The sequence below is a fragment of the Opisthocomus hoazin genome, chromosome 27 (genome assembly GCF_030867145.1).
Source record: "Opisthocomus hoazin isolate bOpiHoa1 chromosome 27, bOpiHoa1.hap1, whole genome shotgun sequence".
Taxonomy (NCBI): Eukaryota; Metazoa; Chordata; class Aves; order Opisthocomiformes; family Opisthocomidae; genus Opisthocomus; species Opisthocomus hoazin.
Genome location: NC_134440.1, coordinates 4,793,388 through 4,806,103, shown reverse-complemented (window position 1 = coordinate 4,806,103; position 12,716 = coordinate 4,793,388). Strand labels below are relative to the sequence as shown.

At 44.9% G+C, this 12,716-nt stretch overlaps 1 protein-coding gene across 3 annotated transcripts in view; it reads left to right on the top strand.

Annotated features, from left to right (window-relative positions):
- KDM4B (lysine demethylase 4B) overlaps positions 1–12,716 on the top strand; it is a 98,031-nt gene that overhangs the window by 12,523 nt on the left and 72,792 nt on the right. For all 3 annotated transcript variants that reach the window (XM_075444181.1, XM_075444180.1, XM_075444179.1), the window contains exons 2-5: positions 6,684–6,840; positions 9,165–9,340; positions 10,220–10,334; positions 12,428–12,621. In XM_075444181.1, coding sequence (XP_075300296.1) covers positions 6,700–6,840; positions 9,165–9,340; positions 10,220–10,334; positions 12,428–12,621 — 626 coding nt within the window. In that variant the 5' untranslated portion in view covers positions 6,684–6,699. The remainder of the gene's footprint in view (positions 1–6,683; positions 6,841–9,164; positions 9,341–10,219; positions 10,335–12,427; positions 12,622–12,716) is intronic.

Genomic DNA, 12,716 nt, shown 5'->3' with positions numbered 1-12,716 from the left:
CCATGTCCAGGTAAGGAGGAATTCTCAGTGTGCTGTCCAGCCTGCCCTGGAGTGAGTCCTAGGAGTGAAACCTCTCTTTTTTAGTTGTTAGTGAAAGGTCAGGGGAGTTTCAGTAGATGCATTGCCAAGGCCAGGCACTCTGAGGTAGGGATGGAATTCCAGAGAGTTGAACATTCTGCAGCCATTTGCAGGGAGGACAGGTAGGGATGGAATTCCAGAGAGTTGAACATTCTGCAGTCATTTGCAGGGAGGACAGGTAGGGATGGAATTCTAGAGTGTTGAGCATTCTTCAGCCCTTTGCAGGGAGGACACAGTGGTGGATGCGTGGCAGCTTGCTGCTCGGTGACGGTGAAGTAAGGCACATCGTGTTGGAGAGTGGGAACCATGTCCAGGTAAGGAGGAATTCTCAGTGTGCTGTCCAGCCTGCCCTGGAGTGAGAGTCCTAGGAGTCAAACCTCTCTTTCTGTAGTTATTAGTGAAAGGTCAGGGGAGTTTCAGTAGATGCATTGCCAAGGCCAGGCACTCTGAGGTAGGGATGGAATTCCAGAGAGTTGAACATTCTGCAGCCATTTGCAGGGTGGACAGGTAGGGATGGAATTCCAGAGAGTTGAACATTCTGCAGCCGTTTTCAGGGTGGACAGGTAGGGATGGAATTCCAGAGAGTTGAACATTCTGCAGCCCTTTGCAGGGAGGACAGGTAGGGATGGAATTCCAGAGAGTTGAACATTCTGCAGCCGTTTGCAGGGAGGACACAGTGGTGGATGCGTGGCAGCTTGCTGCTCGGTGACGGTGAAGTAAGGCACGTTGTGTTGGAGAGTGGGAACCATGTCCAGGTAAGGAGGAATTCTCAGTGTGCTGTCCAGCCTGCCCTGGAGTGAGAGTCCTAGGAGTTAAATCTCTCTTTTTCTAGTTGTTAGTGAAAGGTCAGGGGAGTTTCAGTAGATGTATTTGGATCAGTAGATACAAGTTTTTGAGGGAATCTGCCAGCTAAGGCAAGAAGACAGAGGTCTGAATAATTTGGGTGCTGAAACACGATCAGAGAGTTTGTTGCCATTGATACTCTGTTTCCCCCGTTGTGTTGCGCAGTGCTGCCAAGCTTTGGTTGTGCTCTGACACATCCAGCGGATTATAAGGAAAAACAGAGGGCAAGGGAAGTTTTAAGAATTTTGTTGCTATGATTTAAAAACCTTGCTGAAGATAAAGAATCTCTGTTTATCTTGCTGAAGTATTAAAAAGGTAAATTATTTGCCTGATAGCAGCTTCCTCCACTCAGGAGTGGAATGCACTCAGAATTTCTTCCCCAAAGAGCGAGCTGCTATGTTTTCAGCATTGAAATGAATAATTTGTTATATATTAATGATTTTTGTGCTTTGTGCTGGATGCAACGTCTTCTTTATGTCTTCAATTATATAAGCTATTTAGATGTGCCTCATTTAGATCTTCTCATTATGTCTCCTCTTTTTTCCTCCTCAGTATCTGGGACTTATTACACTTTCTGCCTTGATTTGGTGTGCATTGTCCTTAGATGGTCTACTGCAAGGGTGTATAATTCACTGTCCTTAGGTAGTGTAATGAGCTGTGGAACTTAATTTTCTTAACTGCTAACAGTGGTTTTACTGGTGTTACAAGTGCGGTGATGTTTGTTGTCAGCATTGATTAGATTAAGAGTTAGTAGGTTGGGTGTTCTGTAATAAAAGGGCAGTTCGGCTGAAGAGCACCAGTAACCCTCGGTCCGCTTTTAGACATGTACAAACTCCAGTTTATGCAGCAGATGACAAGCTCTCCTGCTCAGGGAAGAGAGACTGTGTTGTAGGAGGAGAAGCTGTTATCAGTGTGCCTTCTAGAAAAGTGTAAGCTGCTAAGACTTTTCATCTAACTGTTTCAGACGTTTGAAACGCGCTTTGTCCCGTGCTGAGGCTGAGGTTTGGGATGGTGGCTTTGCGCTGTTGCCATGAAAGTCTGAACACTGCAGCTACGCACTTGAGTTAAAGCACAGCCATGTAACCAGAGTCGGCTCCCTGATCATTTTGCACTGTGGCACCACAAATCATCGTATTTGGCACAGGATAGGAACAAATGGCTGTGGATGGGAGCTCAGTAGCTGTCCAAGTTGGTACCGCTGCGAAATTTCCTCTTGCTTCCAACTGTGGCCGGCGCTTTGTTGATTCTGTGCAGTGCTGATGGCTGTGGTTCCTTCTTCCGCAGGGTGTGATAGCGGTGCCAGCGTGTGTGCACGCGGGCTGACATGTGTCTGGGCCGCAGGGTGTGCTGGGGAGGACGTTTCCCTCGGTCTTTGCAGCCCCTTCCAGCGCAGCCCAAGTGAAGTCTTGCAGAGTTGCTGTGAATGTTGTGTATCCTCTTCTCACAAAGTTATTTTTGCTGCCTGTGGCTTCCATGCAATGGCTCTGCCTACCGGGTTTTGAACGCCTGCCTTTCTCCTTTTTTTTTTTTTGCTATAGGCATGTGTTCCAAAGGGCCTTTTCCTTCATCTTTTTGAAGTTTGATTGTGTGGTTTCAAGACCTTTGGCAAAAAGCCAGTGAGAGATTTTTGGAGGTTGATGGTGGAAATTTGCACCTTTGGAGGACAGCAAGCTGTTCCAAAGTGGTTTTGCCGGTTGCATGCAGCGCGGTGTGTGTGGTAGCAGGCCATACATCACTTGGGTAGAAGTTCACCTTCAGGCCTGGTGCCTGCTGGAAAGGACTCTGAAGGTACACGCGTTCTGGTGTATCGAAGAAACTGATAATCCCAGAGAGCATCTTAAGTTTGTTTAGCATGATTAACGATGGCCTGCTAGGGTTACTGTATAAACCGAAGGAGCCCTCTGTCAGAAATTCTGCCGTGGTTTTACTGTTCGAATCCGGATTGAGAGCGGAGGGTTTGCAGCAAACCAGCAGGACTGGTTTGCTTCTCCTTTGCAGGCGTGTGCCCGGGCTGTGGGTATGGCGTTTAGCTCCAGCGCTGGTGCCTAAAGGCAGGTTTGTTTCTACTAATAGTCACTACCTTCAGTCAAGGTTACCCCCGACTCAAAAGCGGAGGAGAAAGAGTTGCATTATCCACTCCTCCGAGATCAGTAGTCGGGGAGCAGTGGGGAAGTACTTCAAAGTCCCAAGCCTTTCCCTGGAGGAAGGATTCCCGGTCCTGCAGGTCCTTTAGCGAGCAGGAGTCATTGATCTCCGCTGGGTTGCTGGGGCTTTTTCTCTGCCGTACAAAGGTTTCAATCAACAGGTGTAGGATTTCAGTCACAAAAGTGTCTTGCTTCACACCAATTTTAGAGGGAAAAGTCTCATGTAAAAGTCATTGAAATTAAAACCTCAGCTCTTTGTGTCCGCTGAGGTCATCCCTCTGGAGACGAGTTTTAGTGTTTCATTACCGCGGTTGCAAATTAGAAAGTTTTCATATTTGAGGTGGTTACTCTTTTTACAAAGAAACAGAATGCACCCGGCTGGGAAAAATATCGTAATACTTCTTTTCAAGAACTAATAAGGGGCTGAGACTCTTGCTGCAGAATCATCCTTTTCAGTGTTAATAGTGAAGAGAGAAGAGTTTGTTCACATTGTCACCATCCACCCTGCTGCACGGCAGAGCCATGAATGAAAAATGCTTTCCGTGTTCTCAGGATAGTCGGGTTCTGCTGTGAAATCTTCCTCAGCGATGCTGGCGAGCTTAGGACAGCACAGCTTTATTGAGGCTGCCTCCTGAAAATCCCGTACGGAAGCTGTGGCATCACAGCCCCGGGCTTGTCCTGCTGCCTTGGCCTCCTCCCCTTGGTGATACCGGGGGCTGGGAAGGGGGTAACAGTAATTACTGCCACTATTTATCCAAATACGTCAGTGCTGCTATGTGCAAAGTAGTTAAGAAAGGAATTCTTTTCTCCCAAAGCCCCCTCTGTAGCGTGGGTGTTTTGAGCTCCTTGGGGCTGCTGTGGGGAAGGACGGGCTTTGGACGCTTCGCTACCTGACGTAGGTGAACTGAGCCTCCCTTCCCGTGAGCTTCATGGTGGTTTTTTGGTGATAGCTTCATTAGTTTAGTTAGATGAACATACATCGCGGCAAACATTACCTAGGGTAGGTGTTAAGATTCTCAGGATAAAGAGAAGGGAGAAACATGGAAAAACCTGTTGTGCTTTGCTGTCTGCACGACAGGGTTGCAGAGTGCTGAGTGACGTTGCCTGTGCTGAGGCAGGTAGACCCTATCATGAATTGATGAAGCTTTCCGTGAAGTAGTGTTTGATTCCCCTCCCGTTGTGGAGCATGTGTTTTCACTATTTGCTCCCAGTTCATTGAATAATCATTGGAATTGCTGGAGGTGATCTTGAGGAAAAGATGGGATAAAACCTGGTTTTGACTATTTTTTTTTTTCCCTTGGTTGTGGATAAAGCTGCAAATGCTGGGAAGGCATCCCTGGAGCAGATGGCACTGGCACAGATCCTCCTCAGCACGGAATTCAAGCTCCTTTCCCGGAGCCAGATTGTCCCACTCAGCCGGTGCGCAGTGCTGCAGAGCCTGGCTCGGTGCTTCCCGCTCGGCTGAACTCGCGTGGCATTGCTAGACCCGGGTGAAAACTAGTAGAAGGTATCTCAGGAAGATTGCGTTGGAATAAGAGTTTGAGGGTGGTTGGTGCCTGTGTCCCACTTCTCCAACAGTCACTTTACTTTTTCTTCCCACTCTTCACCAGCACCAGCTGTGTTTTTCTGGTGGACAATGTTTTTCTTCAGTAGCTTGGAGGAAACCTTTGGCAGATGGATGCCCTGAGCTTGTCAGCTCCCGTGGCTGATCGCGGGGATGGGAGATGCTGCTTCCTCTTTTTGTATTTCTGCAAAACATTTGTGTAGTAAATTCTTCTTTTGTGTAGTAAATTGTTCTTGCGGTGGTAGATCAAGTATGTTTCTTATCTTAAAGTGCTGACCCTGAAACGTAGCAAAATTTTTTTTTCTGTATGGCAAGATTGGAAATCTCTTTGGGCCGGGCCACCCTGAAGGTGGGAGGGGTTGGTTAAAGGGCTTTTTTGTTTTCAGGCTGCAACAATTTCTGTTGGAAACGCGGTTGTTTGAAATATCTGTCGGGGTGAAAGGAGTGAAACGGTATCTTCTTCCTCGGCTGGTTTTGCTCTGGGGTATTGTGCAATATTGGGGTTTCTAGTCTGATTTTATGACGGAGTGTGCCTGGCTCGGGAAGAGCTCTGCTGGCGTCGCCTTTGGGTTAGGGGCGCGGTGACGCCGCGGCTCGGGGGGTGCCGGGCTGGGCGATGGGCTGGCCTCTGGGAGGCCGCGGTTTCAGGCGTGAAATTCCTTTAAAGGCTGCGTTGGGGAAGGGCTTAGACTTGCAGACCGTAGTTTTGAAACAAATTTTACATAAAAGTTACCCTGAAAAATTCTAAAATTTTCTAAAATTTCAAGTCAGACCTGTTCTTTTGCCTTTGAAATGGAAAAAAAAAAAATGTCTTACCCGTTAAAACTGCAAAGAAAACCTTGGTGAGCTGGGTGCTGTGTCTGTCCAAATTAGTGTGTGGTGTTGGTTTTAATTGCAGGAGGCAGGCGAGAGGATCCGCTGTCTCTTGGGAGAAGCATGAGTTTTGTGCCGTGCTCAGTGACTGAAACACTGATATAGCAGTATTTATCTTTTTTTTTTTTTTTTCTTCCCTTAACACAAAGAGTACTTCTAGTAGCATCTGGAATACTGCTTGGCTAGTTCGAAATCGGTTTAAATCCAAACAGGCTTTGCTGATGATTTAGAAGTCGCAGTTGAGGGAGCGCTGCTGCCCCGTTTATGCTGTGAAAGCCCCGCACTGCCCTCTCGTGCTGCGTGTGCGGGGCCGCTTGTCGGACACCGGGAATGCTTTCCTCCTTCTGTTTGCAGCTGAAATGCCGTTGTGAATGTTGCTTGCCTTGTAGCTTTCCAGCATAACCTTACACAGGTCCGTTTAAAAAATTATGATTTCATCCTGGATTGTTTTAGATTTTTTTTTTCCCTGCAAACTTTGAAGTAAATTGAGCAATTGTGCTTTTCACATTGAAAGATGTTTTGAAACTGTGCATCTACATTTCTTTTAAGAATTGTCTGACACTTTGTCTATGGACGTTGCAAATACAATCAAAATGTAATGAAGCTACCTTTTAAAAAACTAATTTTATAATATTTAATATAGCCTAGCACATAAAAAAACAGAAGAAATAGTAGCTAATACATTGGCCAAAGCTGGGGTTTTTTTGTAACTAAATACAGAAAAGAGTCAGGCGTTCTGGTGGAAAACTCTGAGGGGCAGCTAGTTCCGTGCACGCACTGAGTAGGTGCTGAAGGTAGTGAGAAGTTTGTTGTTTGCGACCACCATGCTGCTGAGACGCGACTTCGTACGATGAATGGAGGCGGTGACGTGAAGTCTGTGATCTATATTTAGGCCCATCCGATCTCTCGGATGATACTGATATCGGGAGTTCCCTGCTACCTGACCCCTCTTAGGGCCCCGCTAACACACTAAGTGGAGTTTTGGTCAGAAGCTCTTCATATCCATGTTAGAGGGCAGTAATTATAAATACTTTCTTGAAGAATAGGGGAGAGAAGTTAAAAATATATCCATGCCTTTCGGTGATTTTCATTAAAGCACGTAGAAAGAAAACAAGGGGTTTTAACCAGTATTTTTTTTTCCGCCTCCCTTCTTTTTCTCCCTTCTTGTTTCCCCTCTTCAGGCGCCGTGCGAGAAATATGGGGTCGGAAGCCCCCAGTCCGCAGAACCCCAGCTGTAAGATCATGACCTTCCGTCCCACGCTGGAGGAGTTCCGGGACTTTGGGAAGTACATTGCTTACATGGAGTCGCAGGGAGCTCACCGCGCTGGGCTTGCCAAGGTGAGTTGCCCTCGCTCAGGTCGTTGAGAGCTTCCTGAAGGTCGCCTTCCCGAGGCTCGGCGTCAGGTGAGGTGTCTGTGAAGTTACGCCGCTCAGAAGCAGTTTGCTTTCACGTAGTCAAGCAGGGTGCGTTTCCAGAAACTGGACTTGCAGTCTCAGTTTACTGGGAGAGGAAAGGCAGAGGAGTTACGGGCATTGTGTAAGGGAGGGAGGAGGGGGGGAAGTTGCTTGCAGGAAGTCTTTTCCTGAGACCTAACTGGAAAACTGGGACATTCCCAGCCCTGGCGGAGATGGGTTAAGGGTATTTCCATGTCCTAATTCTGTTGCTGAGGATACAGATGGTGGTAGCCATGGTCCTCAAGGGCTGGAGCCCCTCCAGCTCCCCCAGAGTACTGGGTAAAGGATCAAGCTTTTGAAATCTGCTTAAGTTGTGGTGGGGGAGAGGGCCTAAAGGATATCTGTATGAATGGGGCAGACTTTTTACTCTTGCCTTTTTTATGTTCTGGGCTACCACCTTCTGCTGCTGGCTGGAGTCTAGACCTGTGAATGTGTCCCCTAGGCACGTGTGACTCCCCGAATACCTGAAAGCCTTTTTGGCCTTTAGGAAGCAGTTCTCCAGCCAGCTCTAAAACACCTTTCTGCTTCCTTCCCATCCACATCTTTACACTGAAACTGATGGAACATTATGGGAACTCTTCATGCGAAGTTTCTAAATTCTGGTATTTGACACAGAACTGCTTGGAAAAAATCAGGACTGACTGATTAGAAAAAGTATTTCTGTGGCTGTGTTGTGTTGCACCATAGGCTGAGGGAGATCATTTGTTCTGACAAGGTAGTTGTTACGTTTGGTATTTAGCAGAACTTAATAAAGCATGGCAGAGAAATAAAGCTGTTAGGCATGAAATAATTCTTACTTCTAAAACATAGGTCAATTAGTGTTTTTATTACAGTTCTAAATAGAGCTGGGTATTGATAAAAAGCTCTCTGTGAAATGTTTCCTTGTCCACTCAAGTGTACTAGCAATTACATTCCCTGAGTCCGCTAGGGTAGATTATTTTAATAAAGGTTGTTGGTGAATTCCAGATATTGTAAAGAAATTACTTTACTTGTAGGACTAAACCTGAGCATTGCAAGTTAATTTTTCTGTCTGTCTGTTGCAACTGCACTTCCAGGCCTTGTAATGGAAGAGAGCTCATTATATCCTGGAGGAACCATGCCTGTGAAAATCAATAACTTGTCTTCCAGCTCCCGCAACTTTTTTTGGTTAATCCTTACACCAAAATAGATAGCAGATATTTAATTTTTTTATTCCACATGCCCGCTGAATGTCCTACTGATTTTTCTCTGATTTTGAGCCTGGAGTTGTGGCAGCTCTTCCGTTTAAAATCACAGCTGCTTCTTCCAGTTCAGCACTGCTTTGCAGCACTTTTTTACACGGCCTCCAAGAATGAGGAAAGAGTTCTGGACGCGTTCCCCACAGTTTTCTTCTGTTCTCTATCCCTTACTCCTTTTCATTTAAGGAGTTGGTCCCTGATGTGTACCCTACACATACAGAAACATAAACAGCAATAATACAACAGGATTTTGAGCATTACTAGTTAAAAAAACGCAAACAAACAAAACGACCCTCTCCGCAAGAAAATACTAATGTAAGTGGTCTTCTAGGTGGAGTAGTTGTTTAGAATCCTGTGAAAGGTTATGGCCTCGTAGAGGTGCAACGTGCTGATAAAGCTGCTTGCGTCTTGATCACAGAATCACAGAATGGTGGGGGTTGGAGGGGACCTCTGTGGGTCATCTAGTCCAACCCTCCTGCCGAAGCAGGGTCACCTACAGTAGGCTGTAGAGGACCTTGTCCAGGCGGGTCTTGAATATTTCCAGAGAAGGAGACTCCACAACCTCCCTGGGCAGCCTGTTCTAGTGCTCCGTCACCCTCAGCTTGATGCAGCTTTGTGGAATGGTAGGTGAGAGAGGAATGCCGTTCCGGAGGGAAAGCATGTGCAGTCCTCCTGGCATGCAGCGTATGTCCTTGGAATAACTACATAGCTTTTTATCATGGCTGGCCATCTTCTGGGACACTGTGCTGCCGGACTGCTCAGCCCTCTAAGCAGCCAGGTCAGCGAGTCCCACACTTGAGCAGATGCGGAGCAGGTGTCTCGTCATATGTGCCGGTTATCTGAGATGCTGCTGTTATCTGATAACCTGCAGCAGCAGGGTGAAATGCCTTCTGCTTCAACAGTATGTTTGTTTTTTTTTCCTTCAGTAGAAGTTGTGTTTGCCTGTTGTGAACATGGTTTGGTTTTTGTTTTATTTTTCTCCAATTCCAGGTGATTCCTCCCAAGGAATGGAAGCCCCGAAAAACCTACGATGACATCGATGACATGGTTATCCCAGCTCCTATTCAGCAGGTGGTTACTGGACAGTCGGGGTTATTCACCCAGTATAATATACAGAAGAAACCTATGACTGTGGGAGAGTACCGACGTCTGGCTAATAGCGAGAAGTATGTTGGTGTTAAGTGATGTGCTTATATTGTGAATGGGGCAGTTGTGCAGAAAGCTTTTCTTTCTAGAAACGAGCTGAAAGAAAAAGCAGCCTTGTTAAATAGGAAGCATTTCTGAGGAAACAGCTTTTTCTTGAAAGCTTACATCCAGAATCTCAAACAAGTTTGTAACTTGGTAACTTTCGGTGTATCCTAGATCTTTTTCTGGGAATTGGTGTATAAAGATTCTTAGAAGTCAGTATTTGGCTAAGAATCTGCCTGAAAAGAGTAGATTGGGACTCAGAGAAGAGCTCTCAGTGTATTAATGGTTGTTCTGGAAAATGTATTCCATTGCTGATGTAGAAATACAAGAGTTCGGGAGTGCCTGAGCTAACACTAACAAGAGGGGTGTCTGTGGGAGTGACTGGGAGCTGTGCAGAGCACGTCAGTTCGCTGGGACAAGCCAACTGATGCAAGCTGCAGTTGCATCCTTTTTCCGGAGTCACTTTCCCAGAGCTCTGGGGTACCTTGGGTTTTAACTCGGGCATTACTGACATCAGCCCATCAACTTTGAAATATTGCTGATGCAGCATATACAGAAGTGCTTTACCTGCCTGCAGCTCCCTGTGTAATAACTTCATCTCCTGCATCGTTAGGATGGGATCTGGTGCTTCACATAAGTGCATGTCCCATTTGTCAGGATGGACGAAGGTTTTGCAGAAAGATTTAAAAGACAGTAAATTGTATGAATAGAAGAGTAGAACTAACAATGAAGTACACCTTCAGTAGCCTCCTTGGTGTGCCTACTTGGAAATGCACGCTTCTTTTTAGCTGTTTATCTGTCTGTGATGAGTGTTCCTTCGGACTTCTTACATCCTTATCTTCTCCCTGCTTTATCAGGTATTGTACTCCACGCCATCAAGATTTTGAAGACTTGGAGCGCAAGTACTGGAAGAACCTCACATTTGTCTCACCAATTTATGGGGCTGATATCAGTGGCTCGCTATATGATGCAGTAAGTGAAATTGCTCCTCTTTTATTTGTTTTAAATATGGATACTGACTTCTTTATTGCTCTTTTCTCATTAAGGAATGGTAATTCAGAAGTTATTTGATTGAGCAACCTTAAAAAAATGCCAACAAATATCTTTATTTGTCCCTCATTACAAAAGTGTGACTAAAATTCCCACCAGATTCAGGATAATAGAGTCAATGGAAGCTGTGAAAAGCTTAGTTTTACTAGGAGAATAAAGAAAAAAGTGATTTGAACGAGTTCTTACAAAATGTGCAGCTGAAAATTATATATAGCTTGCAGAAAAGGTTGGTAAAGAAAACTGGACTGGTATCATAATAATATGCCCAGATATATGTGATGGTATGCAGGTAAATTAAAAGTAAGCTACTTACTGATCCTGATCTCTATAATGCTAGGGTTGTTTCTTTTTTTTTTTAATAGGAATAAAATAGGTATTTTATTATTTTATTTAATAGGAATAAAATAGATATTTCCTTAGAGACCCGGGAAAAAAGCAACATTTCAAGGAATTGGGTGCTTCATCAAAAATACTTTTTTTTTTTCTTAATTTTTAACACAACTAAAATATTTGCGTTTGAACTTTTTTCTTAGTAAGCAGCTATAATAGGATACAGTGCACCTGTGTGCTAAATCATTTTACAATTCAAATTATTTAAGCTTTCCCTTGGTGAAATTGCACCCTGTACTTCAAGTGATTCTGTTGTGGTTTCTTCTGCTGTGAATGATAAAGGTTGCTTATCTCCTTGCTCTGTTTAGGCAGCTGATTTAAAGCAGTGCCTTGCCTCTCTTGTTTTCTTTTGAGTGGAAAGTGGCCTTTTTTTGGAGTGTTGTCTGGTTATCTGCAGTGTAAACTGCGTGTTAATCTAGAAGTGTCTTTATTAGTATGGTTTAATAGGGAATTAATTGGAGTAAACATAGGTATCTGAGGCCTTCACAGCCATGGATATCAGTTATCTGTAGTGTTTGGTGCTTTGAGGAGAGTATCACATTCTTGTCCATGGTATGATCAGGGAGGGTGACATAACCAGGCACAGATACAAGCTGTAGGAGATGTAGTTTCTGCACAGTACTGCAGATACGTTGTGTTTCCTTCAGTTTCCTTCAAGTTCCTACAAGCAGAAATAAGTGAATTATCAGTCACATCTAAAGAACATTTCCCACTGTCCAGTTACTGACATCGCTGCAAGCGCTGAGGTGTCAGGGTCATGAAAAACACTCTCCCTCCGCACTCCTTCCACCTTGCTTTGCAGCCGCTTCCTTTCCTTATCCCTCTCCGCCCTGCCCCTGTGGGGCTTTTTTCAGGTTGATTTAGAAAGTTTCAAGATTGAGCAGTTTGAGTTTCACTGTCTCGCAGTTACTCCAGCAGCAGCATGCAGCTGGGATTGCTCGCACACCAGCAGTCGTTTGCGTCTGAATGAAGTACGCGGGGGAGCAGGGGTGCGAAGGGAGCTGCTTGCTTCCCTCTGGAGATGGTATTGTCTTCAGGCAGTCTCCAGGTTGAAGATTTGTACCAGTTTATGTGACTGCTTCTATTTCACATTGAAGTAGAGAAAACCAACTATCAGATTTAGAATTTCTTTTTATTGCTCTTTCTGTTTAAATATTGATGATAACAAAACTGTGTTCCCTATTGTTAATCCGAAGCACTGAGCTGATGGAGAGGTTTCTGCCACTTTGGCCACATTGAAGCCTGGAGTTTCTTGTCCATCAGATGAAGAACGTCTGGATAGAATATGTCACTGAGAAGTGTATTTTACCCTTAGTTAATCTCATATTTATTAGTAGAACAGTTACTTAATGGTAGAGTACCACATAGTGCAAGTGCCTCTTGCGAGAACACATTTAGTGAGAAGCCGGTAATCAATCCCTTTGCCACGAAGTAGTGGTAATGCATCCTTTTCATGGTTATTGACCAACACTAAAAGTAAGCTTTCTGAAAGCAGGTGGAATTAAATTAATGCAGATAACACTAGGATATCCACATTTTAAGGCATTGAAAGGAAGCTGTGGGCTATTATTCTGCTTAGCGGGTCCTGATGTGCTCCAGTACAAAACATTTCTTGTGAATTACAGGATGTGGAAGAATGGAATATTGGCAATCTGAACACCCTCCTAGACATGGTGGAACATGAGTGTGGCATCATCATAGAAGGTGTAAACACTCCCTATCTCTATTTTGGGATGTGGAAGACGACATTTGCTTGGCATACAGAGGACATGGATCTCTACAGTATCAACTACTTGCATTTTGGGGAGCCGAAATCCTGGTAAGTGGTAGAGTACTAACAGATAGTGGCTACGTGCCTTTGCCCTTGCTTGGAGACCACTGCAATAACCTTTTCTTCAGGTCTGCCTAATTCCA